Source organism: Poeciliopsis prolifica, unplaced genomic scaffold (genome assembly GCF_027474105.1).
Source record: "Poeciliopsis prolifica strain line A6 unplaced genomic scaffold, Auburn_PproV2 SCAFFOLD015, whole genome shotgun sequence".
Taxonomy (NCBI): domain Eukaryota; kingdom Metazoa; phylum Chordata; class Actinopteri; order Cyprinodontiformes; family Poeciliidae; genus Poeciliopsis; species Poeciliopsis prolifica.
The window spans coordinates 4,791,732-4,818,235 of record NW_026562390.1 but is presented as its reverse complement, the minus strand read 5'-3'; the positions used below and the strand labels follow the sequence as shown (position 1 = coordinate 4,818,235).

Here is a 26,504-nt window from a genome sequence, read left to right as displayed (position 1 = left end):
TGAAATTAGGGTTGTTGTCCTTATAGAAGGAGAACCTTCTTACCAACTTCAAGCCTCTGATGGCACTTAACAGAATCATTCAACATTGCTCTGTATTTAGCTTTCTCCATCTTCCAATGAGGTGGAGAAGAGCCGTCCCACTGCATGAAGCTGTCATTTCCTCCAGGGTCGTGATTGGTGTTAGTTTCATATCACTTAGCGTTTTGAATAAAGAGCAAATGTTGTAAAAGCTGTTGCCTTCCAGTTCAGTTGTGTGCTACTTTGTGTTGCTCTGTCACTTCCTTCCCCATTAACACACAACAAGGTTTGTGAGTATGACTGAATCTTTTTTCTATTCATGTAGTTGTTAAGAAGCAGCTATGTTCATATCCTTCAGTCCGAGAGCTGAAGGATATGTCCGCTCGTCTCTGTTTTTCCTTCCTCTCTGGTGGATTTTAGCAGTGCATTGTTTAGTGCCTCTGAGTCAAAGGGCATGTGGAGTGGGAGCCGCTCAACAATCACAATAGTGGCATGTCGGGAGGCAGAGAATTGACACCGGTGCCCTCAAAAGAGCTAATTTACAGCAAAACGGAGTGCAGGTAGAGTTTGTTATTCAGCTCATACCTGTTTGCCAGGCACACAACTCTCTTCTCTTCCCTCTTTCTTTCCTCGTCTCCTTCAATCTAATCTGAATCTTTCTATATGCTCTGCCGCTATTTCCCATCTTCTTGTTTTTGCTTTCCCTTCCCTTCTTCTCATGCCCTCTCCTCCCTCCCTCCTTCCTCTTTTCTCCTCTCTCTCATCTTCCTCTCCGCTGCATCGCTCACTCAGTCGGAGAGGCGAGAGTCTCTCCGCTCGCACTTCCTCGCTGCCGATGCCTCGATTAGCTCACCCCCGGTCTTGCTCCTCTCTATTTATCCGTTTTGCTCAGTCGGAAGCTCCCCCTTCCCGATATCGTGGAAGTGTGATGGCTTTGGTGGTCTGTCACGTTGCCGTTTAATTAGGTCCCACTGTTATTTTGCGGCGGAGTGCTTCGGCGAAGCAGTTCGGTGCTGTTTTGTTTTGACATGTCTGTTTACATCAGCGGCATGGCTCGCAGGGCAGGGGCACCCGGGGGCAGCGGAGGGAGCAGCACTAGCAACAGAGGAGGAGCTGCTGGGGGAAGAGGAGGAGATGAGAAGCGGGAAGCAGGGCACGCCGTAACGCTGCCCGGAGGTCCGGGAGCCCTGGCCGTTGGAGGGAGAGGGCCAGCAGAGGAGGAAGCGGGGGGAAGAAGTAGCGGCTCAGCCAGGCCAGTGTATGGAGCGGGAGGCGGAGCGTCAGGATGGGGACTGAGTGGAGGTGTTTGTCGGGGAGTTTGTGTGTCAGTTCAGGAGCTCAGCTACTGTCTGTGTCTGCCCTGTTGTTGCACAGTGCTACTGCAGCATGGAGCAGACCCCAACATCCGCAACACCGACGGCAAGTCCGCCCTGGACCTGGCCGAACCCTCCGCCAAGGCTGTCCTCACAGGTCAGTCATCTGCAACACACATACATGCATGCACACAAAGGCACATACTTCCTACAAAGTTTGGTAGAGTCTTTAAGTATTAGATTTAGTGAGAAGTGATTTTTTTTTAATCATAAGAAAAAGATCCACTCATAAATCATCATCAACTTTTATTTAACCAGGATAAAAACTTCTTGAGATGAGAAATCTCTTTTATAAGAGTGTCCTGGTGGATATGTCCATCTATTCCTTACAATTCATTCATCCATCCATCCATGGGCCACCTCAGCTCATTCAGTCATCCATCCAGTCACTTTGTGTTTTATGTGTAATCAAAAATGGTCTTTAAAAAAGCTAAGGTATTCTTAATATTTTGGCCTAGAAAGTGAACCTTATACAGAATAGTGCACATATAGACAGATTCTGTTCTGGTTTTTCTCTGTTACGCTGCTCCTTTGTCCTACTTTCTTGTTTGTTTTCCCCTTCTGCCCATTTAGCATTCTGTCCATAACTGTGGGGCTACAGGCAGTGTCACCTTTCCATTTTATCTATCATCCATAGACACAATCTTATTGTCATTCAGACTGTACACCGTATGGCGCATGCCAGGAAGAAATATTGTTGCAGTGGCTCTGAAAGACAAAATCCTAAGTTGATTAATAATGAAAAAGAGAATACCAATTTGTATAAACATTGCACCTTGCATTTGTGTGAAATATTCAACTGTTACAACCGTTTAGGAACAGAGAAACATCTCCCATAGTCTGCGTACCGTATGCACAATTTATTTCTCATACTTCCCATGCCTTTAAGGTTCCTGTTCCCATTTCAAGCTTCTTTTGGCTCAAACAGCATTCATCAGTCTGCAGCTCAACAGAGCCACTGTCAATGGAGGAACTTTCTATTTCCTGCCTTCCCGGTCCCTCTCCAGTCTTTGCCCTGCAGCTTCTTTTGTCATTCCGCAAACAGCATGAAAGCAGTTTGAGCCCAGAAGGAGTTGGCACCTCTCATTCATTATACCATTGGTATGTGGAGCAAGGATCATTATCATGACTACCCTCATCATCATAAGTGTGCATCTTCAGCTAACATAATGCGACCTAAATGATTTGAGTAAACATTATATAAGTCCTGGTAAATAAGAATTTTCCTTAGAAATGAAACTTGACTTTTGCTGCAGGTAAATCCAAACAAAAATAGCAGCCTGATTGGTCTGTGTGCACAGGAATGGAGATATGCATTTCAGTTTAATTCATTTCTATAAAGTGGTTCCACAAAGAACATTGAAGTTTTTGGGTTTTCAAAGGGTGCAGCATCTCTTCTTTGTGGCTGCCCAATTAAATACATTAAACATACAAGAGTAGCAAATTAAAGTTCCCTCTCATTTGGTGTTTTATTTGAAAAACTTTCATTCGTATGGAGCAAACAAAAAGCCTTAAAAATACAGTTTTAATTCAATTAATTTGATTATTACTTAATGAAATAAAAGCTTTCTCTGGCTGGCTTTGTATTAGAATTCAAGTACAAGTTTTAGTGTGATATGGAAAAACAGCCACATCAGTCTTTTCAGTTACTCAGCAGGGAGCATAAAGATGCATTTTGTAGATTGAGAAAGAAATGGAAACTCTCAGTGTGTGAGTGATTAGAATAATGCATATAAATTTACACATTTATTCCCACTGCATTATAGCCCACATGCCATGCGATGATGCGTTTCTGCAGGAATACTCTTTGATCCACTTACTGATAAATATTAAAGCAGAGATACATCAACCCATCAGCCAGAGATTTTAATTAAACGATTTTAGTTTGATCCGTTCTGATTAGTGACTGGGAGGCAAAAATATTGGCTGTCCAACATTTTTAGTCTAAAACACATCAACCAGCTACATGTAATTTGCTTTGAGATTTATTAAAAATGGATAAAGGACATACGACCTCTATCAAAAACCTAAAGTATAGTTCTTAGAAAAAACTAGCTTCATAAGCTTGGTTTCATTTGGTTTGTCTTGTTGCTGTTGTTTTCCTTTGTTTTGAGTTAGAAATTTTTTGAGACACAATGTACTTCAAGTGGTAATTATTAGAAACTTTCTTAATCTTGATATTGTTTGGAAAAATTGCACATAAAGAGTGCAATTAAGAGATTTGTTAAAAATTTTATTGGGAATAAATTGTTGTGATTTTTACGTAGGATTAACTGTGATGAAGTCACTGAGTCATTCATTGACTTATTGATCATAAGCCACCCGAATAAGGTTATTTTTCAGCATCTCAATTGTATTTGAGTGAAGACTTTTACTGGTCCATTCCAAAACCTACACTTTAGTTTGTCATTTAGAGATGGTGTTGCCGCTGTGTTTTGGACTGTCGTCCTGCTGCATAAGCCAAATGTGCAGGAACTTGTGTACCAAAATTGGTACATAAGTCATTCAGCTTCAGGACTTTCTGGTTGAGAGCAGAATTTATGGTTCTGTCATTACAATCTGTCCAGGTCCTCAAGCAGCAATTCTGCCTTAGAGCATTAAATTACCACCACTGAGCATTGCTGCGGTTCTTGTTTTTCTTTCAGAAATGTTTTAAAGTAGATCAAACGTTGTGTACATAAGGTTTCATAAGGTTCCACTTTATCAAAAGTTAGGTTTGTCATCCAGATGTTTTTGGCAATTATGTTTTGCCAGCTGTCCCATGGATGCCATTTTGGAACAGTCTCTCTCATAATGTTTATGCATGAAAACTGGATTTATCTGAGGCAAGTTAAAGTTGTTCAGGGTTCTTTTATGACGTCGTTGATTAGTTGTCCATGAGCTTCTGGTAATTCTGGTTTTCCACTGTTCTGTGTTTTCTCCATTTGATGGTAATGAATCTGACTGCAGTTCATTCTAGTCCCGAAGTCTTAAAAATGGCTCTGCAATCCTTTCCACACAGATGAAAGGTCAATGATGTTGTTTGTCATGTGCTCTTGAATTTCTTTAGATCAAGGCATAATGCGTTGCTGCTTGACATCTTTTAGCCTTCATGCTGTTTGACAGATTCTATTGAAGTGATTTGTGGTTTTCTGCATGGCTGCCATCTGGCTGTTCTGGGTGTGGTTGGTGAAATTTACTTCAGCTTCCCAAACGGGTTAATTGATCACTTAATTAGAGAATTAAAAGAGTGGAGGTTATTGCTTTTAATATCGTTTAAGTATAATTTAATAAATTACTCATGATTTAAAAGCCACTTTTTGTGTTTACTCAGTTTCCTTGTTTGATTTAAAAGTTTTTGCTGTAACGAACTCACTAAAAACTGAAATATGTAAGAGGCCAAATATTTTTACACAGCACTCTAACTAAATTAACTTCATTGTCTTAGCTGCACAAGTAAAAACACATTGAAATTCTTAAGTTCTAACAGAACTCATCACCTCTTCTTCACTATGGCTCTTGACATTGACTCTATTGATTTTCGCAGCATCAGATCTGTTTTTGCACACAGTTGCATCATCAGTCCCCATTGTTCTGCATCTATGGTAAATGAGATGGACCTCTGGACACTTCAGAGATGATCCAGACTGTGGCAGAACATGAGGGCCAATGAGAATGATTTATTTATGCAGGCAAGATCTGGTGTTGGTGTCAGGATTATTAAATGTTACCACATCTGTCGCTAACTACACAGCTGTTGTCAAAGTGGATTTAAGGCGAGGGGAACTAAGTTGGTACAAAAAGTGTTGCCACATATTACATGCTCATTGAAGTCAATATGAGTGTGCTTGTGGAATATGATGGCATGTGAAGTGGTAAAAGTTTCAGATTTACTTTATTCTGTCAAACATTAAGGAAACTATGAGCAGAAATATTTTTGCTTCGACAAACACAATCTTCAACTAAGATGATGATATAGTGGGAGCTACAATAAACAAGTCCATTCTTGTCCAAAGCAAGAACCCAGTGGTGATTTAATTATTGTGGATGTTCATGCTGCTTTAGTTTATGTAGAAGCCACTATGTTAGCTACAACTGGGACAACAACTCACAGAGGCAATTAAAACGTATTATTCAGTTCTAGCATTTCTTAACAAACAATATTAACATCGGAATCTATAGGGACAAAACACAATCTATAATTCTGCCTAAATTAGAAATAGCAATGAAAATGATGGCTACACCTTCATTTGGATCAATAGGCAATCAAATGCAGAGTGACTCAACTTCAAAGTGGATTAAAAATACAACAAAAGTGATTGAGGAATCAGCACAACCAAAGTTGACCAACCTGGACTCTAATATTCTTAAAAATAAATAAAAAATAAAGCAAAATCACTGGAGGAGTAAACAGAAAGCATCACAAATTTACTGTCTATATAAACAAAACAAAAACAATCAGGTTATTATAGTAAACATTTTGTTTTTAACGTCTGACAGCCAACACTTAACCATTGTTAACTGAACACTTTATGCTTAGATTTAAGAGGGTCCATCCTTCCAATTTCTTCACTCAGTTCGTCCATGCATTGTCTCGTAGTAGGTAGTGAATACTTCTAAACAGTCAGTGGGGGAGCATAGGGGTAAAACTAAATTGTCTGTTAATGTAGGTTCAATGCAGAGACATGTGAGACAGGCAAGTGTTCACACACTTGCTTTAGAGGGTAGAGACATTTAGGAAATATAGACCAATGTAAATGGCAGTAAAAAGGGCTAACTGTCACTAAAGGAGATAGTTGGTACAGTGTTTATAGTATGTCATTTAACAGAGACATAAAATAAATTGGGAAAAACAAAAAATGGGACTGAGCTGAACAACTGAGGTGAGTCCAGTTCTGTGTGATGACAGTCTTCGGTTGTCCCATTGTACATGGTACAAATCACCAGGAAACGCATCAAGAAACAGGCCAGAGAGAGACTTGAAGTCAACTATCATTTAGCCATCCATTGGTGGGAGTGGATGTAAATGTTTGAGCTTGTATCTGATCAGAGAAAATCTTTTGTACATCAACAAAACATGCCAAAGCACTATTAATAAAATAAACTGAAAATATTGTTTTTGCAACATTCAGGAAGCTGTTTTGAGCTTTCTGAATGTAAGGTTGCTCATTGCAATGCTTAATGAACTAAAATAGGTGTGCAATTCTGGAAAAATGTCCATTTATCCCAGCAGGCCTGCAATATTCTCTGATCCTGTAACGGAAATGTTTCCTATGAAAAATAATTAAAACATTTACTCTTGGTTACTTGAAACATCTGAATCAGCTTTCGGTTGTCGCAGATGATGATTGAAAAGTAACTATCTTATTGTGTGTGAAGACAGACATTTGTTGCTGTTTTCTGATTTTAGACAGGTAATGTCTTGAAAGTGCAACCTGTCTTTTTATTTGTATTGACGGGCACTAACTACATAAACTATCATTCTGCCACATTTTTTGTCATTCTGGTAGAATCCTACATCTGTAATTAGTGCAGTAAGTGGTGCGTTTAATGCGATGCACAAAGAGCTTGTTTTATTAATGGATAAGGGGTCATGGTTTCATAAAAAGCTGTTACATTTTTACCAAGGACGTTTAGTTTTCAGAAAAAAAAAAATATCAGACAGCATGTGTTTATTTGAAGAATAATTCTGCCTTGGTAAAGGTAAAGGCTCCGTTTTCTTTTTCTGTACTTAGAAGCTTTACTCTACTCTCAATGCTCTGTTGCAACACAGCTTTCTGATTCAGTCTGTAGCAATGAAAGCTCATATTGAGTCATAAATTAGCTATATTGCTCTGCCAAATCCAACAGGCTGCTCTCAGACATGATAAACTCAGATAGAAATGTGAAATAAAATGTGTAAGAAAATGGCTTCTCTAAAAGTGGCTCTACTATATCACAGCAATGTCATAAGAAAAGGTTTTAATTCAATGCATATGCAATTTTGCTCAGCTCTGCTTTCACAACAGTTGTTTATTTGTGGTGGTAAAATAGAAACCTACCTGTGTTTATACTTATCAAGTAATAAAAGAACATGCACAAGTTTGCTGGCAAATCATTAAACACCTCCGGTGCTAATTATGAATGTTTATCAGTTACTGGAGTGAATCTGCTTTGTTCAGCCTGATTTAAGGTGAGGCAGGTTAAAGAAGCCTGAGCAAATTAGCATTCTGTGATCAAGCAGCACAATTTTCAGCACAACCTCAAGGAGCTTCTGTCGGAAAAAGGTGAATGAGATTGTTACTCTCGAGGTGCTCATTTAATCAATTATGCACAGCAGATGATGGACTGCACAGTTAATATTGTAACAAATACTGTTCAAAGTTTAGGAGCAGTGGAGTTATTGAAACACAAACCTATAAAGTAAACAAGGGCTGGATGGCTCTGAGTACCAGTTAGAAAGACACAGTTAAGTCTACATAATATTACTGTATAACATGTAACTAACCTGGCTCGGGGTGCGCAAATTGCATTTTTGTGATAGCCTGACTTGTGGAGGTGGTTATGATCAGTTTCACTTGCAAGTATTGGATGATTATTTGGATAAGCCCAAAAAATCCAACCCAACCCAAACCCGTAGTCAATGTGTCGGAGACCCGATCCAACCTCACTAACTTTAATTGTATGTCCAAACCTAAATAAACCTGACATATTATAATTACATTTTTACTTCTTTTGTTTTTAGAGCATAATTTGAGTAAGCAGTGTAACTTGTCCCATTTTTAGCTTTTGTTTAACATCTTCCAGCACCATTTTGTGGCATGTTGTAAACGCAGAGTGATTGATAGAGCGTAGCACGGTGGAGCTGCGTGTGCTTTGTGCCAGTGTGCTGCGATTGTTACAGTCTAATGAACTTCTGCCCCTTTCTTTCCTCAACTGAGCAAGCTGCCAACTCCTATATTTTGACAATCGTAAGTAGATTAACACAACTTTATATTGTATACTGCTGGATTTTCTCTGTGCTGGGTGTATTGCAGGCTTATTAAAAGCATCATTGAGCCCAAGCCCCGCCTAACCCTGCCATCAAGCAAATCATTTTGGTCTGGTCCTGCCCAAATTATGCGTCATGTTCTGGCTCAACCCATAAATCTGAACTCCAACACCTGATCGCCGATCATCCAACATTTAATAAATCAATCCAGATTTATCAATGTACCCCTAAACATTTCATTTAATTTTAATGCTGCATTGTTTTTTTTTCTTTGCTTTTTTTTCCCTTTTTGCTGTATATAACATTTTACAATATCAAAAATCTTTCTTTTAGACAGAAATTCTATTGACATTTCCACTTATTTTGTTTTTTGCAGTGTTTATGTAGCCACACTGACCTTTCATTTACCATCTCTAGTATGATGCTGTTACACAATCAGTATATTTTTAAACCGTGCATTTCTTAACCCCCCAGATCTCTGATAAACTGCTTTCAGCTAATTACATAAACTGTTTTGACTGAGTCATGTTTTTGAATCATAGCTTTGATTCACCTATCATGAAAAAAAAATCTGTTTTGATCTCAGCTGCCTTAGAGCTTAAAAACAGACACATCCATTACTTTTCTACCTCTATTCACTAGTGTGTAACTGAATTGCTTTCATGCAAGGTCAAAGCAGATATTTGAAGTTCTTTTTACAACTCCGAGACCAAGGTCTCTTTTTTACTCTCCAGTTCTTGCAGGTAAATGTGAAATTCATAGTGATAAAATCATAACATCATAATATCCATTTTTTGGTCATTGTAATCATAAATGGTGAGTAATCAGTTTTACATGTTCAGCAAAGTTTTTAGAACGGGTTTGGTTCCTTAAAGATGCTTGGTCTGTCATCAGTTTTGGTATCAGGTGTTTATGAGGTAATGGAAAGCAGACTACTCACTGAAGGTAAGAAGCCTTCAGTATAAACTAAGTTCAGTGATGCTGAATAAGTCCTGATGGCTACATATGAAGCTGTTCTGTTTATTTCCAAAGGCGAACTTTGACATAAGTTGTTTATACTGTAAGTGACTCATCTTTTTTATATTAACCTACTTTACAAAAATCTAAAAAGAAAAATTGGTTTACATATTCCTCGTTAGGGTATACAGAGAAGTAGACACAGTGTAAGTCTACTTCTCATACTGCTATGTCAATGATTTGTTCCAACATGTTTCTTTGTCTTGTCACTTTTCTGTTAATGTGAAAGTCAGTTGACTCAGTTATTTGGTTAATTAAAAATAATTTCTAAGTACTGACTGGTGCTAGTACTCAGTTATGCCTGTAGCTTGGGTTCACTCCAAGTGCAACAGCTAGCTAAGGCACTTGTACACTAACAGCCTGAAAAATCACTTTAGCAAACTGTGGATAAGTAATTGGGAAAAAAAAAACAAAGTAATGATGTGAGAAGTCTCAGGGGAGCCAATGTTGAATCACCACAGGAACTTTCCTTTACATCACTCTGCTCTGTCGCTGCTGATTGATCTTTTTGTGCCCAGAAAGCAGTGATTAGGACACTTTCATCAAGTTGCATCTGCCCTTGAACACTCCCCCTTGGATCCAATGATCTCTCAGACACACTTTTTTTCCTCCTCATCAGCTAATGTGGTGTTTAATGAGCTTGCAACTACAGCACACGTCCCAGTTCACTCTTCATCTTTTCATCAGCCACAGTCTCTAGTCTCACTCTCTTTGACACTTTGTCCATACTTTTTTATTTTCTCCCCCGCTGCTGTTTCTGATTATTTTCACTTATTCCATTTCAGCACTTGAAATGTTACACTTGGCCCCATCCTCTGCCAATCTGACAGGAGCACATGACTCGAAACCCTTTTAGTTGAACTGTTGGGTGATGTTCAGCCAACCACCTACGCGCTAAAGAGAAGGCTACACTGCCAAACATCACTGGCAAAATTTTAGAAATCCAATATGAGGATAGGTGTTTATAAAGCATATTATGCCAAATTAAGTGATTTTTACTGGGGGGAAGAAAACCCTGTTGAGCTCATTACCACCATTGCCATCTGTCACTGGTTGGGTTAATAATGTTGCTAAGCTCTTGGTGTTTTACTGCTCAATTGTAGAAAGTTGATTCTAAAGACCAATAAATAACCTATATATAACAATATTTTATATGCACATATATATTATCCATTTGACACCATGAAAAATTCAAGTGAAGCAGTGAGTTCACCACTGCTTTGCACTGCATCACAATCACAAACCAATACTACAATGACCAGATGAAAAACTGAAAGGTGTTTGTGTTCAACTCGAACACAAACCATGTGAGTAACATTTAATGCAGAAAGAAAAACCTAGAAGCCGACTGAATCTCTATGACTTCAAAATCTTCACACTGTTCCATTTTTATCGAGCCATAACAGACAAAAAGTGTGAAAGGCAAATGCAATGTGAGGATGTTTATATTTACACCTTCTTTTTCTTTTCTATTTGCATTGCTATAATTACCAATAAACTCTCTCAACTTAAAATAATGTAAATAAATATGTGTGGTGCATTATTTATTGTCGGCGAATAACTTATGTCTTGTGGGCTGGTTTTCATTTTTATGAGAAATATATTTAGTTTGAAAGGCTGGTCTACATATCTGAATGATGAAGCAAAACAGAAGGAAGGTAGCATCTAAATGTAGTATGTTTAGATTTCTGAAAAAATCTCTTCCATCAGTTTTTAATGACTTTTAGTATCAGTCTTATTTTCTACTCTTGTTGTTGACATCATGTAACTTCAGGAAATTTGTGTCCCATTTAGTTTCCTGTTTGAGAAGAAACCGTACAATCATAATTGAGAGTTCCTACAGAGTCTTAATCACTCCTGAAATGTTCCACTTAACGTAAAATATTGAAGTTTGAAAGGTTTTAATGTAGGAGACTAAAAATAACAATTAATATTCATTCATTCATTGAACTGTTAGTGTTCAGATTTTAGGAGTGAACAAAATGCTGGGATGAATATTTATTCAGAAGAGAAATTAGACCAAAAAGAGTGACAGTCCATTAGCTCCTCTTAATTACCTCTATTGCTATTCAAAGATCAGCTGCTTCTTCGCCTTGAAAATCAATTCTCTTCTCTAGGCCAAGTCAACACACACACTCAGACACACACACAGAAGTATTTCTCCTTGATTCACATTTTTTCATACTTATACCACCAGACCCACAACACAAATTCAACTTTTTGCTCCAGTTGCCATAAAATGTAAGTTTACTTAAAGTGACACAAAAAAATAAAAAATAAAAGGTAAATTTGAAAAATTCTTCAAATATTTGAGTTTACGAGCATTTGGTCATCAAGCAGAGCTGATCTTCATATGGTTGCATCAGTGCAACTAAGATGTCATATTTTTCAACTGGTAGATCTGCAGCCGTTTTGTAGTTCTTAAATTCCCTTTCTATAATTGTCTGACCAATTTGTTTCACTGTAGCTGATATTTATACCTTATATATTTACAAACCGGATTGACTCTTGTATCCATCCTCTATCGTTCTACTTTTTATTGACTTAGGTTTTTTTGTTGATTGTGAATTGGGTAGCTAACTGATGTTTCACTAGTTTGTATCTTGAGTGCTGTGGAAACAACTGAAGTGTTCAGTGAGTGAAAACACTGTAATCTGCATGACAACAAAGAGAGACGTCGTATTTCGAGCTACAGCTGCTCATTCAAGCTGAAAGAATCACAGCGACTGTCACTTCAGAGCGGGCATATCTCAAGATGTCCTTTCTAAATTGGTATTGACAAAGCAGGACTTCAGCTTTTTGCTCTCCGAATTGATCTAAGGGAATAGACTTCAGATGAGGATGACTTTCTCTTTGATGCAAAGCTTTAGACAGACACAGGGGGTTGTAGGGTTGCTCAGTATCTGTCAGACACTGCAAGACAACATCAACCTGACATTTTATATAGCTGATTTCTACAGACCTGTGAAGGTCCAGGATTCACTTGGGAATAATATGTCAAAAAGTGTGACAGTGTTTTACAATGTTGCAGCCTTTCTTCAAGGTTTCACATATGAAGCAGTCTGGACCAAGTAAATAGATCAGAATTGTTTTAATTTTTTGTTATTCCATCTGCTTACTTAATTCCTCTACAACCTTGACACTTTAATAATACTATTCTCACATACCACAAAATGGTACCTAATTTTGTGGTATGGTACCTAAACCTAAACAAATTCATTCAAGTGTGTGAAAAGGCAACAGTGCATGCATGTTTTTGTTTCTTAAGTCACCAGGTAGTGACACACTCCTGACCCAACCACAAAGTGATCATAATGTGCTAATTTGTCAGAAAAACTGCTTTTTTAGAAAGAAATATATATTTTTTTTTTTTAGCAATTTTTACAAACTCAAAACTGTTGTCACTAGCAAAGGATCAGTTGCAACCTTTTGTTTTACTTCTAATGTGCCACTGCCAATTGTTGTGGTGTTTGAATTTGCACCATAAGAGTAAAAGGAAAAGTAAATATAGTTATTAACATTCAGTAAATAGCACATGTACTGAACAAATGCAGTGTTTTTATATATGAACTCTAGCAGAATATTTATATGCAGAGCTAAGTGCAAAATTCAGTGGTCTATTTCTTAACTTTAAAATGTGACTGCAAACCAAAGATGACCCCCAGATGCCACTGAACTCTGCTACATAAGGTTCTCATGCTACTATTGAGACTAAATCTTCAAAACCTCTTTTGAAACTTCATCTGAATGAAGAAAATAAGAAAATAAACAACTTTAATTGAGCTTTTTTGTTCATCAAGAACAAAAAAGGTTATCTTTTCAGCTTCGGGAGAAAGTTCCAGATGACAGAAACACAGAAAGGTTGTCTTCAAAGAGATGCGAGCTGGCATCAAATGGACAAGAAAAATGCGTCCTCTGAGTATTTAATGGCTCTCAGACATTTTTGTATTGTGTCCCTGTCATCTTGTCACAGCTGGAACATCTACTAATCTAATTTTTAATTTTTTTTCCCTGCCAGACAGATTTTTTCTTGTCCTTTGGAATCAATTAGAGTTTGTGTCCACCCCGTGCTGCCTCTTACACTAACAGAGCTCAGTAGAAGCTACTGGTTCTGTGACTGGAGGAAAAAGGGAAAACAAATATAACTTAATCGAAGCTGCGTTCCTGTCTCTCAGGAAGGTTCAGTGCTCCTGCTGCACCGAAATTGCGAGGATCTGACATGACCAAACACTTCTCTGTTGTAAATAACGTGACAAAGAAATTGACGCTGTGAGGAGAGGTCCATGGTGGGCAGACAGATTTAACACAGAGAAAAATTGGGCTGCGCTCTTTAATGAACGCAGGCGGAAAATGATCAGATACTGTAGTTAAAGGTGCCATAGTCGTCTGGGAGATGGAGAGAACGCCAGTGAAGAGAAAGAGCCTTTATTGATGTCAAAAGAGGGAACAAAACAATGTCAGGGAAGATGAAGATGCCTTCTGGTCTGGCTGATGGATAAAGAGATGAATTGATGGGACTTCCAGTGAATGTGAAGAAATTGGAAGAAAAGGGAAGGTTGACGGGAGCATATGAAAATCATGCACACAAAGAGCCACTGTGAAGGCTCCTTCCTGCTAATGCACAGATTAGTCTCACACCTTTAAGTGCGTATGACAAAGAGAAAGTGAATTTGTGTTGCTTTCAGCTCCTTATCTGAGACAAACCCATTGATTACCACGAGGACTGCTGTTCGATTGGTCCCCTGTGTTAAATGAACCCCTGAGATGCTCTGTCTCTTTCATAAACCCAGACAGATTTTTCTTTCACTATCTTAAAAGGAACAACAACAAAAAAGGCCTAGTGAAAAGAAGCAAAACAAAAATAATATGTATTTTTATGTTATGTGTGTGATGCGTTTTCAGAGTTCACTCACCCCATTTGGACTCTCTTCCTGCAGCTGAAATTGGCTAGTTTTCCACATCGCTACACAGCTCCACAACTCAAAATGAATGATGGTCAGCCGCTGTGCAAGAGTAGACTGACAATAAAATGAATTAAAATAAAAGTTCAGTGAATTTACATGAAAATGAAGACAGGGACTTGAGTGTGTGGGTATAAAAGACATATTCATATGAATCAGTCATCCTCTTTCAAGATTATGCAGGTTTGAAATGGATTCTCAATATAATTTGAGTGGGATAAATATGGAAATATTGAATTATCATGAAATTTGGAGACTATCTTTTGTAGAAAGAGAACTATGTAAACGTGCCATAAATCGTTTTAATGATACAATTGTGATTTTATGGAGTCTCGTTGTGTTGAGCTGTCCAGTGTGGTTGGAAAGCTGCTATGAATCAAACATAGGAAATCGGTTGTGTGACACTTTGTTTATGTGAAATCAGTCAGGGCTGCTATGCTATGGTCTAATCTTACACAAGCTCATCTGTCCAAAAAGGAAAAAAAAAACATTGCTGTTTTTAGTTATGTGTATGCAAAAGAAGAGATGATGCTTTTGTGGCACACAAAAGCAGACAAATGTATTTGTACCCTTACTTCTCATTGAGTGGTTCATCTATCCTGAAAGTAGTATAATTAAAAGAAAATGTCTAATGTTCATCTGCTTGCCTTTAGGCAAGGTTATTTTATTTGTGTTGCACATTTCAGCAACGGGTAATTCAAAGTGCTTTACATAATTAAAAAGAAAAAAAGTGAATGCTGCTGCTCCGTGTTTGGGTGTTTATAGGAGTTAGCGCTCGCGCTTGTCTCGGATTGTAAAGTTTTACATTTTGCCTGCTCTGGCAGATGCCACTGGTTGAGGTGACAAAACAAATCGGTGGTTTTATATGACCTCGTCGGAACATGTGGTCAATTTGCAGGGTACACTATTTTGTTTTTTGTCCAACTTTAAATAGCCAAAAATACCGCCACAAGACTGAACTGTCCTGCCCCTTCTTCTTGACAGCATGTCATTCACTGTCTTCTCTGTCTTCTTTTCCTTTGGGATACACTTTTTTTCAGTCCTGGAAAACCATTTACCTGTAGCTGCACAAACATTAGCCTTTGGCGCATCTGACTGCTAATGTCCTGTAACTTTACGTGGCTTTATTCCAGAAATTCCTCTCCAGAACAGCACCTTTGGTTGGCTTTGAACATATGTTAAAGTTTACATTTATCAAGTCCACTATTTCCCAAGAAACACACTTTCAACTAAATGTAGGCATTTCCAAGCAGGATCTTACATTTTAGATAGTTCAAACTGCTTTTAAATTTCTCTACCTCTCTTTAAAATCAAACCAAGAATTTTGTTGCAAAGATTTTAAAACAATCAACTGTACATAATACTAGAGAAACCAATAAATGTTTGATTCTTTATTAAAGCTTCCACAGACGTATTGAGTCCTTGAAATGTTCATTCAGGAATACAAAAATGGGAAACCTAGCAAACGTACCCTGGCTAACGTCTGGATGTACTGAACAAAAGGTTTCTCTAAGGAGATTTAACTGCTGTACTCTGATAAATCCCACTATGGAGATGCGGTCAGCATCTACATTCAAATGAGAAGGTGGAGGTGGTGGCCAGAAAACACATTATTAATCCAGAGCAGCTCTCCTTGGTGCACTTTTGTGAAGCAATTAATCACATGATGTAAGAGGTGAGTGCTGAAACAACAGTCTTTCACAAATTTCAATCCAACTCCCATTTATTCACCCTCCCTCCTTCTATTTGAAGGGTCTCCTTGCACACAGATCCACTTACAACATCAGCTCTTGTGACCTTGCTGCGGCTACAAGTACATCGGTCATCTCCTGACTCAGAGCCGGTCATTGTGTAACAGCAGATAAACCGCTTGTAGAATAAGTGATGCGTGATTTAGGAACACGCGTTCACGCACACACTAACCCACGGAAGCAGACAGCTGGGCAGTGAGGTTACTTGTTTCTCAGCCAGCATCATCTGCTCTGGTGGAGCTGCTTAATACACATACTGTATACTGGGTCCTTATTGCCTGTAAGATGATGAAAAATTAAAGCTCACCTTTGCAGATTCACATATTGAAATGCACAATCGGGCCCTTCGTTACACAAGAACTGGGATTTAAATTATGGTTGCTGATGTCTACAGGAAGTTACACACGCGCACACTCTGACACACAGTATCATCATTCAGAGGGTTGCTGGCCTGTGCTGGACTATAACATGTCCTTGTGTCTTTTGTTTGGGGTCAGCCTCATATACACACTTCACCTCTCTGGAACATGTTCCCCCTAAAATTTAGCTTTACTCAATGTATAACACCTAACACTTGCATATGATTTACTTCTCAATGTGATGCACCTAGAATTTGAATTAATATTTTTAAATTAGCATGCGGTTTATGACTTGTGACTCAGAGGCTCTTATCACACAATCTGGTTTTAAAGAAGCAAGAGCCTAACATCGTTCTCTGCTTCTTCTTTTTTACCCTTGTAATGTCATGAAACGTATTTAATTTGCCCTTTTAACTTGCATTCATGTTAACATTTCAGAGAGTCTTACCAACTTTGAATAATATACATTTTCTCCCTTTTTGGCTTTACTCAAAGATTAAAGGATAAGCAAACCAGAAAGGGGTTGAGGGGTGACTTGATGGCACAGTCTTGTTTTCAGTTATAAACTGTGAGTAATTGTAATTACTGTAAGGACAAAACATCTGTTTTTCCAACAAGATTTTTCCTCTGCTGGCCACGTAATAGCACATAATGGAGGTGAATTTTTGTTGGATTTTTTTTTTTTTTCTTTTTCATTTTTCTTGTATTTTCTCTGAATTTGCAAGCTTTGGAGTTGGATTCCAAAGCTGTAGTTTTATTTAGAACGCAATTTGATTGGCAATAAAATTGTGGCGGTGCATATGCAATTATGTAGAAAAGTTAAATGCAATCGTTTTGTGTCAGAGAAAAACATCACTGACAGTGAGATGGAGAATGATTTGCATAACAAATGTAATCCAACTTGATGCAGTTTACTTCTGGGAAATTGAACCTCTCAGCTTAAAAATGGCTTAGAAGTCAAATTTAGTGTCTTGACCTTTTTCTTGTTCTGTCTGTTCCTCCCCCTCTCTTTCTCCCACTTTCCTCTGTCTCCCTGTTCAGCTCCAGCTTCTGTTACACCAATTATACTGTGTCAAATCCATGCATGTCAGCTTCCAGATCCCTAATCATCCCTTCTCTCTTTCATCTGTAATCCTTTGTTCCATCCTCCTACCCCACTTTTTCCCCTCGCTGGTAACCTCTCCTCTCTTCTTCGGTCGTCACACATCTCCACCCCTCCGTCTGCTTCACATACTAAACCCATCCTCTCCATCCTCCTTTCATTTGGCTCCAGCATACCATAGCACCTTGTCCTCACCCTTTTGAGTTTTCGATTCTATTTCTAATTGCTGTTTTATGGCTCTTCCTGAGACTTCAGCAGCTCTGGACAAGAGGGCTAAAGAAATGCCGTCTTGTTAATTTTTCTGTAGAAATAGCAGTGGTAGTTTTAATAGGTGTGAAATCGGAAAGCTTTGCATCGTTGCTATCACTTTTTGTCTCTGCCTGGAGTACATAAGAACAAGTATGATCAAAATTAGAAATTTTCTTTGGAAGCATTAGTTTTCTGCTGTGTTTAATAAGTTGCATCATAGTTAAATATTTGAATTTTAAAGAAAAAACAGTGCTATATATTTTTAGTTTCTTTTACCACAAAACAGCAGATGTGCACAGAAATAGCTACATTTCAGAAGAATATATGGTAACAGGTGGTATTTATGGTGTTAACGGGGGCATCGGTGGCTCGGGTGGCGGAACAGGTGGCTCCCGCCTCGAAGATTTCCGGTTTTAATCTTGAGTTTCCTGGGGAAATCAAGTGCACCAAGAAGGGCATCCAGTGTAACATCTGCCAAGTCTGTGTGCATGCAGCTGTGGGTTGGGGGAGGAGCCTTAAAGCAGCAACATTTATTTTGAGAACAATGGAAGTTTTGCTAAAAAGTTATGTTTAAAAACTATCGTTTTTTGGTAATGGCCAGTTTGTCGTCAAGATAAATCAAAGTTATATTATCATTGCCTGCACCTACTGACCATAAGTTGACAAGAAAGCAGTTTCTTCAGGAAATGTCTTTCTTTTCTTGCTATTTTAGCAACTTTTAAAAGAAATAGTTCAATCAGTGTTATTTTGTTTAATTTGCCTTTTTTATAGAAACAGTTTCTAACTAATAAAAAGAAAATACGGTTCAATAAAAGGACATTTTTCCTTTTGATTCTATTGAAATAATAATAACAAAAATCTTCCATTTTCTGTGTGATTCTTATTGTTTTCATAAATGGATGAATAAAAAAGATCATTTGTGCATAAGGCTTATGTCTCCCCCACTCTTGTCCCTGGCTGGAGAGACACATATGGGAAGGTGTAAATGTTGTGACTGTAGCAGCAGGGAGGCAGGAGATGGAGAGGGAGTCAAGGCGAGGGAGATAAGGGGGAGGGGTTTGTTTATTTCCCTTCTTTAAAAAAAAAGATAACTGCGCCCCCAGAGTCCACTGGAGAGAAAAAAAAAAAACACAAAGGTAGTCGGATGTAGGGAGACGGGGAGACAGATGACTGAGAGCCGGGGACAATGGGACGCAGCATGAGCAGCGGCCGAGATTCCCCACAGCGACGCGTTAAAAACGGGAGGAACGGACGGACATACGGACTCACGGAGGCAGCGCGCGTGCCGGTCCGCCACTCGTCGCCCAAACAATGAACGTGCTGTGGTCGCTGCCGGCAACACATCGTAGCCAGAGGGGTGCGCACTGAGTGAGAATGACAGAGACGGAGAACCAGAGTGGGGGGGTTAAATGGAAATAGGAAAGATGGTCTCTTCCCCCCATAGATAGCATGTGCTTTTGTTCATGGTTGTTCTGTTTGCTCAATCATGTGTGTCTCAGTGTGGCTGATGTGCATTACCGGGAAACTGTCTGACACCATGATCTTCTGTAACCATTTAGGTGAATACAAGAAGGATGAGCTGCTGGAGGCGGCAAGGTGAGTACCAGACTCTGCATGTTCTTTGTTTTCATTTCTCTCCTCTCTTATTCTTCTTTCAAGTCTTTTAAAGCCTTTTTTTAAATACTTCATTGCATCTTTGTTTTCTCCTCCTTTTTTAGTCATGCTATTTGTTTTCTTTTGCTCATTTTATTTTTTCTTTTGTCATCCACAAATCTTCCAACCTTGTTTTTATTCTAATCTTTATCCCTCTTTAATCCATCTTGTCCTTTTTCTCTTGTTTGATTATATTTTTTCTCCACCTCAGTGCATGCACACACACTTGCACACACTCAGCTCCCACACCAGTTCTGTATTTTCAGATCCAGAGCCCGGTGCTGGTGGGCCAGCGACACTTGTTCGTTTTCGAGGCGTGTTATGGTTGCAGGCAGTTCATGTGGGCTGTGTGTGTGTGTGTGTGTGTTTTTTTGTTTCTGCCAGGTTCTCCCATTTGGAAGTGAAGTAGCTCTCTATTTGGGATTGTGTGTGGGTGGTGGAGAGCTTGATGCCTCAACAAAACCCCCCTCACCCTCCTTTCCCTCCATCTCTTCCAGCTCAACACACACACACACATAAGGAAGCAGCTGGTTTAGAATGGACGTACCCCAGTGTATTGAGGGTCAGAGGGCTGTTTATGTGTAAATCCAGAATAGTCGTCTCCCAGCTGAGTCCATGACTGCCTTATCACTCTGTCATTACAAAGAACTTCCTCTTTTATTTTAGGGTCATGCTCAGTCAGTTCACTCCCACGTTTGGCCTACAGAATGTAGATGTTTGTCTAGTTTATTTGTATATCTATTTATGGCCCACATAGGGCTTCTGTTTGTGTTTGTGCAAAGTTATGCATGGCATGGAAGGAGCCCTGTGGCCCCACGCACTGCTAGGAGGAAAATGTTGTATGGATAAAAAGTTAATGCCGGGTTTCAATGCATCCTGGAAAAGTATGGAATTTGATTAAAGCATTTTCTAGGTCTAAATAATTAAAAAAGGAAGACACTTTTCTGATTTCATTCCTTTTCTCATCTATTAAAATACCACATCCTCTCTTCTTTGTGTTCATCTTTTCGTCCTTTTTTTTCCCTTCATCTTTTCCCATCCCCTTTTCTTATATACTATATTATTCCTTCCTTGCATCCTTCATTCCTTCTGTTGTTTCTTGCCTTTTTGTTCCATTACATCTTCAATTCCTTCCTTCCTTCCAATCTTTTGTTTCTTCCTTCCTTCCTTGTCTTTCTTTCTTTCTTTCTTTCTTTCTTTCTTTCTTTCTTTCTTTCTTTCTTTCTTTCTTTCTTTCTTTCTTTCTTTCTTTCTTTCTTTCTTTCTTTCTTTCTTTCTTTCTTTCTTTCTTTCTTTCTTTCTTTCTTTCTTTCTCTCTTTCGTTCTTTCTTTCTTCTACCTTTCATCTTTCCCCATTCTTCTTTCTTGTATCCTATCTTACTTCCTTCATTGCATCCTTTCTTCCTTTTGTTGTTCCTTTTTATTCTGTTTTATCTTCAATTTGTATTCCTTCCTTCTTTCCTGCTATCTTTTCTTTCTCCTTCATCGTCCCTACCTTCTCTGCCTACCTACTTTCTCTCTCTGATACCGAAACAACCTTTTTCCTTCCTTCAGTTCCAGCTTCCAAATCAAATACTTTGCAGTTTGTTGGACATGTTAGAACATATTCTTGACGTATTCACTGAGCAGAAAATTATTTGATTTTTGAGTTTCCAAGCATCTTGTTACCTGTCAGGGCTGGTCAAGTTAATTCTGTCGCCAGCAGATTTCTTGATGCATTTTTAGCTAAAATAGGTTGGACTGTAGTTTATAGTATGTAGTAAAGGAAGACAGAAAAATAGCATTCATATGGCACAAAAGATTTTCCTACAGCAATAGATTTAAATATCAAAATAATTAGTGATATTGTGAAGTTTGAGTAACATTATTCATTCCAGTTTCATAATCACATCTAGGTGTAAAATGAAAGCCTGCTTTTCATGTTTTTTATTTCTTCAAGACATTAAGTAAGAGCTTAGGTGGTTTGAAAGACTTTAATAAGATGAAAGTCGGAGGGAAGAAGCTTTGCTCATTTTGTAGAGACTGAACAGACTGAGCTAAAGAACATCACCAAAAGTTTTATCTTGTAGTTGCTGTTCATCAAATATGAACATGCTTGTTTTATTATTTCTACAATATGTTAGAATGTCACATTATATTTAACAGGATTGCATAGCAATTGATTAAGGTGCTTGATTGGAGTAGTCCGTAAAGTATCTGTCGGTAATCTGGAACTGAGTTTAAAGAGTTTAAGTTCTGTTTTAAGGAGATGGAAAACACAAGTGCATTACATGTTCCAGATTATCATCAGGTAATATTTGAAACAGAAACATACACAAGTTCTAAACTGGCAGAATACATTTATTTTGGAAGCATTATTTGACATGGAATGGTTATAAATGAACAGTTTTCACAACAACTCTAGAATCATAACTATTAAGGGCATTAAAGACTTTTAGAAATATCAGGATGAAAGAGGTTTTGTTGGAAGTCCTGATGTTGGCCTTCTGTAAAAGTTGTGATATGGCAAGAATGTAAAATGAGATTTCTGAGGTTCCTACTCAAGTTGTTATTGGCTTTTAATTCTGCAGTCACACTGGGAAGATGTTGGGATTTGAAGCAAGGTTGAGTTGGGAAAAAGCTGTGAAAAGAGATTGAGGGTGCAGATCAAAAGAGGTAGAGTAAGAGGTGCAAAAGGGCAAGAGAGATGGGAGGTAGATTTGATTGAAAAGGCAGAAGGAAGGCAGCCAGTGTTGGAAAAAGATGAAAGAATGCTAGAGAGCTTGAATAGGATATAAATGTCAATTTGGCTGGTGGTTGTAATCAGATTATTGAAGCAAAGAGAAATGGAGAAGACAGACAATAGTAGATGGTTATTGGATAACAAAGCTGCACTATTTTTTTCCCAACATGTTGAAACCTTCTTCCTTTAAGACTGTCTGGGAGATGAGGCATGACTCCACTTGTTCTGGCTGCATCTCCCGATGGCCAATCGAGTTCCAGAGCAGTGACCTTAAAAACCAAAAACATAGATCAACATCAAATCCCTTAAGTCAGGCCAAAATACTCTGGGGCGTTTCAGCATGACAGAGCGCCTTCAAATCATCCCCCGAACAGTTCCCTGGGTCTCTTCAGTCTCAAGCTTCTGATAATGTTTTCCTCCTATGTTTTTCTTCCAGTCTTGCTTCTTTTCTAAACCTCTGTGGTGGTGGTTGTTTCTCTTCTTAATGTGTGCCTTGGTTTGTGCACATCTTCAGGAGTGGAAACGAGGAGAAGCTAATGGCCCTGCTTACACCGCTCAACGTCAACTGCCATGCGAGCGACGGCCGCAAGGTAAGAGTCAAAGTGCGCGCACAGAGGGACTGTAAAGCAGTAACGAGCTCATCACTGTCATCTCCCGCAACTGCATTTTTGGATGGTCATTAGGGTTACAAAACCACCCGGCTAGTATTTTTTTATTTTTATTTTTTAAGAGAAACAAATGCTGGTATGACAGCTGTGAGCCTGTTTTAAATAATCTGAGCACTCACCAGCAGGCATTGGTGTCCTTTCTTGGCTGTCAGTCATTTAAATGAATAGATGGAGACGCAACTTTTTTCTGAATAAATTAGCACTCATGCTGAACAAAAATGATGCATCACAGCACACAAAAACCTGTCAAGAGTCATGGCCAGAGCCATGGAAAAATAAGCTTTTTCTGATGTCTTTTTTTTCCCCTTCAGATAAGTTTGGTATGTTGCATGTCTATTCAGGGTGCACCAATTTTCTGGCTGATCACTGATCTTTAAAAACCCTTGCCTGCCAATTCTGATTTCATCCAAGTTTGTTTTGTGTTAAAACTTGCTAAACATAACAAAGAAGTTGCTAAGTTGGCAACAGTGGAGCAGTGTTGGCAACAGCCCCAGATTCCTTAATTTTGGGAGATCAGCTGATACTTTATTGTCTCATAAGAATTTTTATTTACTGTTGTCCTGATTAAATTTAAATTAATGATGTTTAAAATCTTCTAGTGAAAATCGCTATTGAAAATATAATTAATTGCACTTACTTTAAGCCTATTTCATAAAGGAAAGCTTTTCAAGAGCAATATCCAAGTTAATGCGTCTATAAATGCTGTTCCATGCATTCACAGACATGCAGTTATCTAAAAATTAAGAAATAAATTGTGTTTTGTCATTATTTGTATCAGTGTCACAATACTACCACAAACTATCATGATGTAATTCTAAATCCACATCGCCCACCCCTACAGAGAGACTGAAAGATCACCAGGTCAAATCTGCACATGTGCAGTTAACACTCCTCATCCCACTGTTGCCAATTTAGTGACTTTGTTTTTAGAATTAGTGATTTTCCAGACAAAATGTTTATGACGTCCAAATTTAAAATCAGCGTTTTAATAAATTTTGGTGATCAATGGGGAAATGCAACCAGTGGACCCCTTTTTAATAAATTTTGGATTTACTTTTATTAAAATTGCACCAATTGCAAGGTGTTTTAACAGACCAATCATATCCAGTAGTATAGAATTTGATTGATCCAAATTAAAGTTCATCTTCAATAGATTTTGTTTGTTTGCAGTGGAAATAACAATTCTTTATTGTAAGTTGTAGCAGACATCTTCATGTGTCCAAATACATAACCATGCATGTTTTGCTAATGCACCTTCACTTCCTAAATCTGCGTTAAAATCTAGAAGTACAAGTATTCAAGTACAAATCTAGAAAAGAAGCAGATTTAAAACGGGTTTCTTACCGGACGGAGTTAACTTAATCGAGTAGTTGAAGCAATCTGCCTTCGATTTGCTGCTGATGAGCCATGAAGCAGAAAGAATCCCGCGGTTAGACTTGAGGGCATGAGGTAAATCTGGGTTTGCTAAATGAAATTCTAGGTACAACACAAGTACGCCGGCCTTTGGAAAGAAGCTTTCAGTTATCATCCTGCGACTCCAGCATCTGCAGGGAGCCCTGAGCTTTGGGTTTAGTTCTGCTGCTTTACAGCAACACGTCTGGCTTATGACTGATTAGTTCCCTGGATGAATGAGTGGAAGGAAAAGCAGACTGCTGTCTGGTTTTAGTGGCTTCTGGCTTTAGTTGGCGAAGTCCCTCTAGTCCTCCACATCATTGCCTTCCACGCTGACAGAAATATAAAGCCCTGTTAGTCTGGTTTTCTCGCCTTATCTTGACAGCAGAGTGACAACGAGGCTCCACTCAGCAGAGATCATTATCCAAACAATTTTCGGATCCCCAGTGGATCCTCATTGGTGTCTCTCGGGGCATAATCTCTTTGCATTGTCAAACATTTTCTCAAACGGCGTTTAAATCATCCAAGCTCAAGTGGAAAAAAGTTAAACTCCAGTCTTTTTCAAACAAGGCATAGCTCAATTTCAGCTCTGTGATCAGATTCTGACTTTTCTTTTAAAAGATCACTCTAGTTTATTGGACTCTGAAGTGAGGCTCACTGAGTTTTATAGTGGCTATGACAACTGCAGGGCCAGTCCGGGACCCAAAGGGAGCGTTTTACCCTTTACTCTCGGTGGCTGTCAAATAAATGCCACAGAAGCCTAGAAGAGGCTTTTTTTCTCTAATTATGGGTCCTTGAGTGATTCGGATGGTGCTCAGCTGCAGCTCGTGTTCATCATATTGCCTTCATATCCATTTGTGAGAGAGCATCTCCTTGCTGCGATGGGTCCGCACGCCCTGTCGGGGAGGTGATGCCTCTGGGGAAAGCCGTGCAATATGAAGTCTTCTGAGATGCAGGAGACACACTCATGAGATCATTTCCAATTGCTTGAATTTAATGGAGCATGAGTACATTATGGCAGCCATATCCCGAAAAAAAAAAAAAAAAAAAAAAACTGTCCCCAGATATACAATAAAACGACCTCTCCTGTACAATCTTCATTTGCGCTGCTCTTTAATTGCTCCACAAAGACAGTGCGCAATATGTTTTCCTGCCTGGTCTATTTAATCCACGCTGTGTTCTGGGAAGTTATTGCTAATTTAAACCGCAATGGAGCTGAGAGGAGAGATTTACTGAGTTTTACGGTACTTTGCGGGTTCAAGTATTAGATGAATTATGAATGTAAAAAAAAATAAGACGTTCATGTTGAAAATATATTTATTACATTCCTTCACCAAGCTGGACTAATACTTGTGTCAGTTTTGCATTGCTTTCTCGTGTATTCTTAATAACTGGATTTTTCCCCTTTGCATCTGAATTATCCCTTTACTGATTTTCTGGGCATCTTGACTTGGTTTACTGAAGTAACGCGGCCGTTTGACTGCAGTAGTAATTACAATAGATCAGAATGAGGGTTTGTAAGAGCGGAGTTTCAGTGGCTGATCAGAGGCATCGGCCGTCCTGTTAACTAAAGAGCAGCACCGTAGAATATTAAGAAAAACGAATACCTGCATTAAACAGGTATTTGTTGTAAATGTTTTAATACAGAAGGGAAAATTGTGATTAAGTCGGAGTTACAAATAAATTGTATAATATCATTGTGCAAATACTGAGAGCACTTCTAAATACACAACTGCCTGTTTTTATATCCTAATGTACACTAATATGGACAAGTCAAGAAAATCTTAGCACTACAGCAGAAGCTAATATCTACAGATTTTTTTTTTTTTTTTTTTTTTATCTCAGCCAATCAGCTGTAAGTAAAATGAGCAGCGCCCCTGATTTGGCTGCTTTGTAAATGCCAGCCAATTGCATGTCAAGTAGCATTGTGGCAAAATAATTCAGCTTCCCTAGATGAATTTTCCTTTGGAAATGGAAGGTGAAGATTAATATTAGATTTTATCTGCAAAAAATGAGTAAGTTTCTGCAATTAATTGGGAGTTAATTGCCACAGAAAAATCTATAAATGGTTGAATTTGCAAACAGGCAGGAGTCCAATGTAAACGCAATCAATGTGGAAGTCGTGCAGCCCGACATTATATTTTCTGCTGTTACTAACTATATAGTACAATACAGTTTTTTGGTGTACTGTCTGTGATATTGTCAGCCATGTTTAATGCAATTGTTATAACAGTCACTTGTTATTTGCCTAAGCTATATTTTAGGCTGACTACAGTATTTTTATTTAATT

At 38.5% G+C, this 26,504-nt stretch overlaps 1 protein-coding gene across 1 annotated transcript in view; it reads left to right on the top strand.

The window, feature by feature from the left end:
- Nucleotides 1-26,504, top strand: part of tnksa (tankyrase, TRF1-interacting ankyrin-related ADP-ribose polymerase a) — a 76,031-nt gene that overhangs the window by 6,327 nt on the left and 43,200 nt on the right. Inside the window, exons 4-6 of the mRNA XM_055040109.1 lie at nt 1,393-1,488; nt 19,339-19,375; nt 22,669-22,744. Of these exons, the coding sequence (XP_054896084.1) occupies nt 1,393-1,488; nt 19,339-19,375; nt 22,669-22,744 (209 nt within the window). The remainder of the gene's footprint in view (nt 1-1,392; nt 1,489-19,338; nt 19,376-22,668; nt 22,745-26,504) is intronic.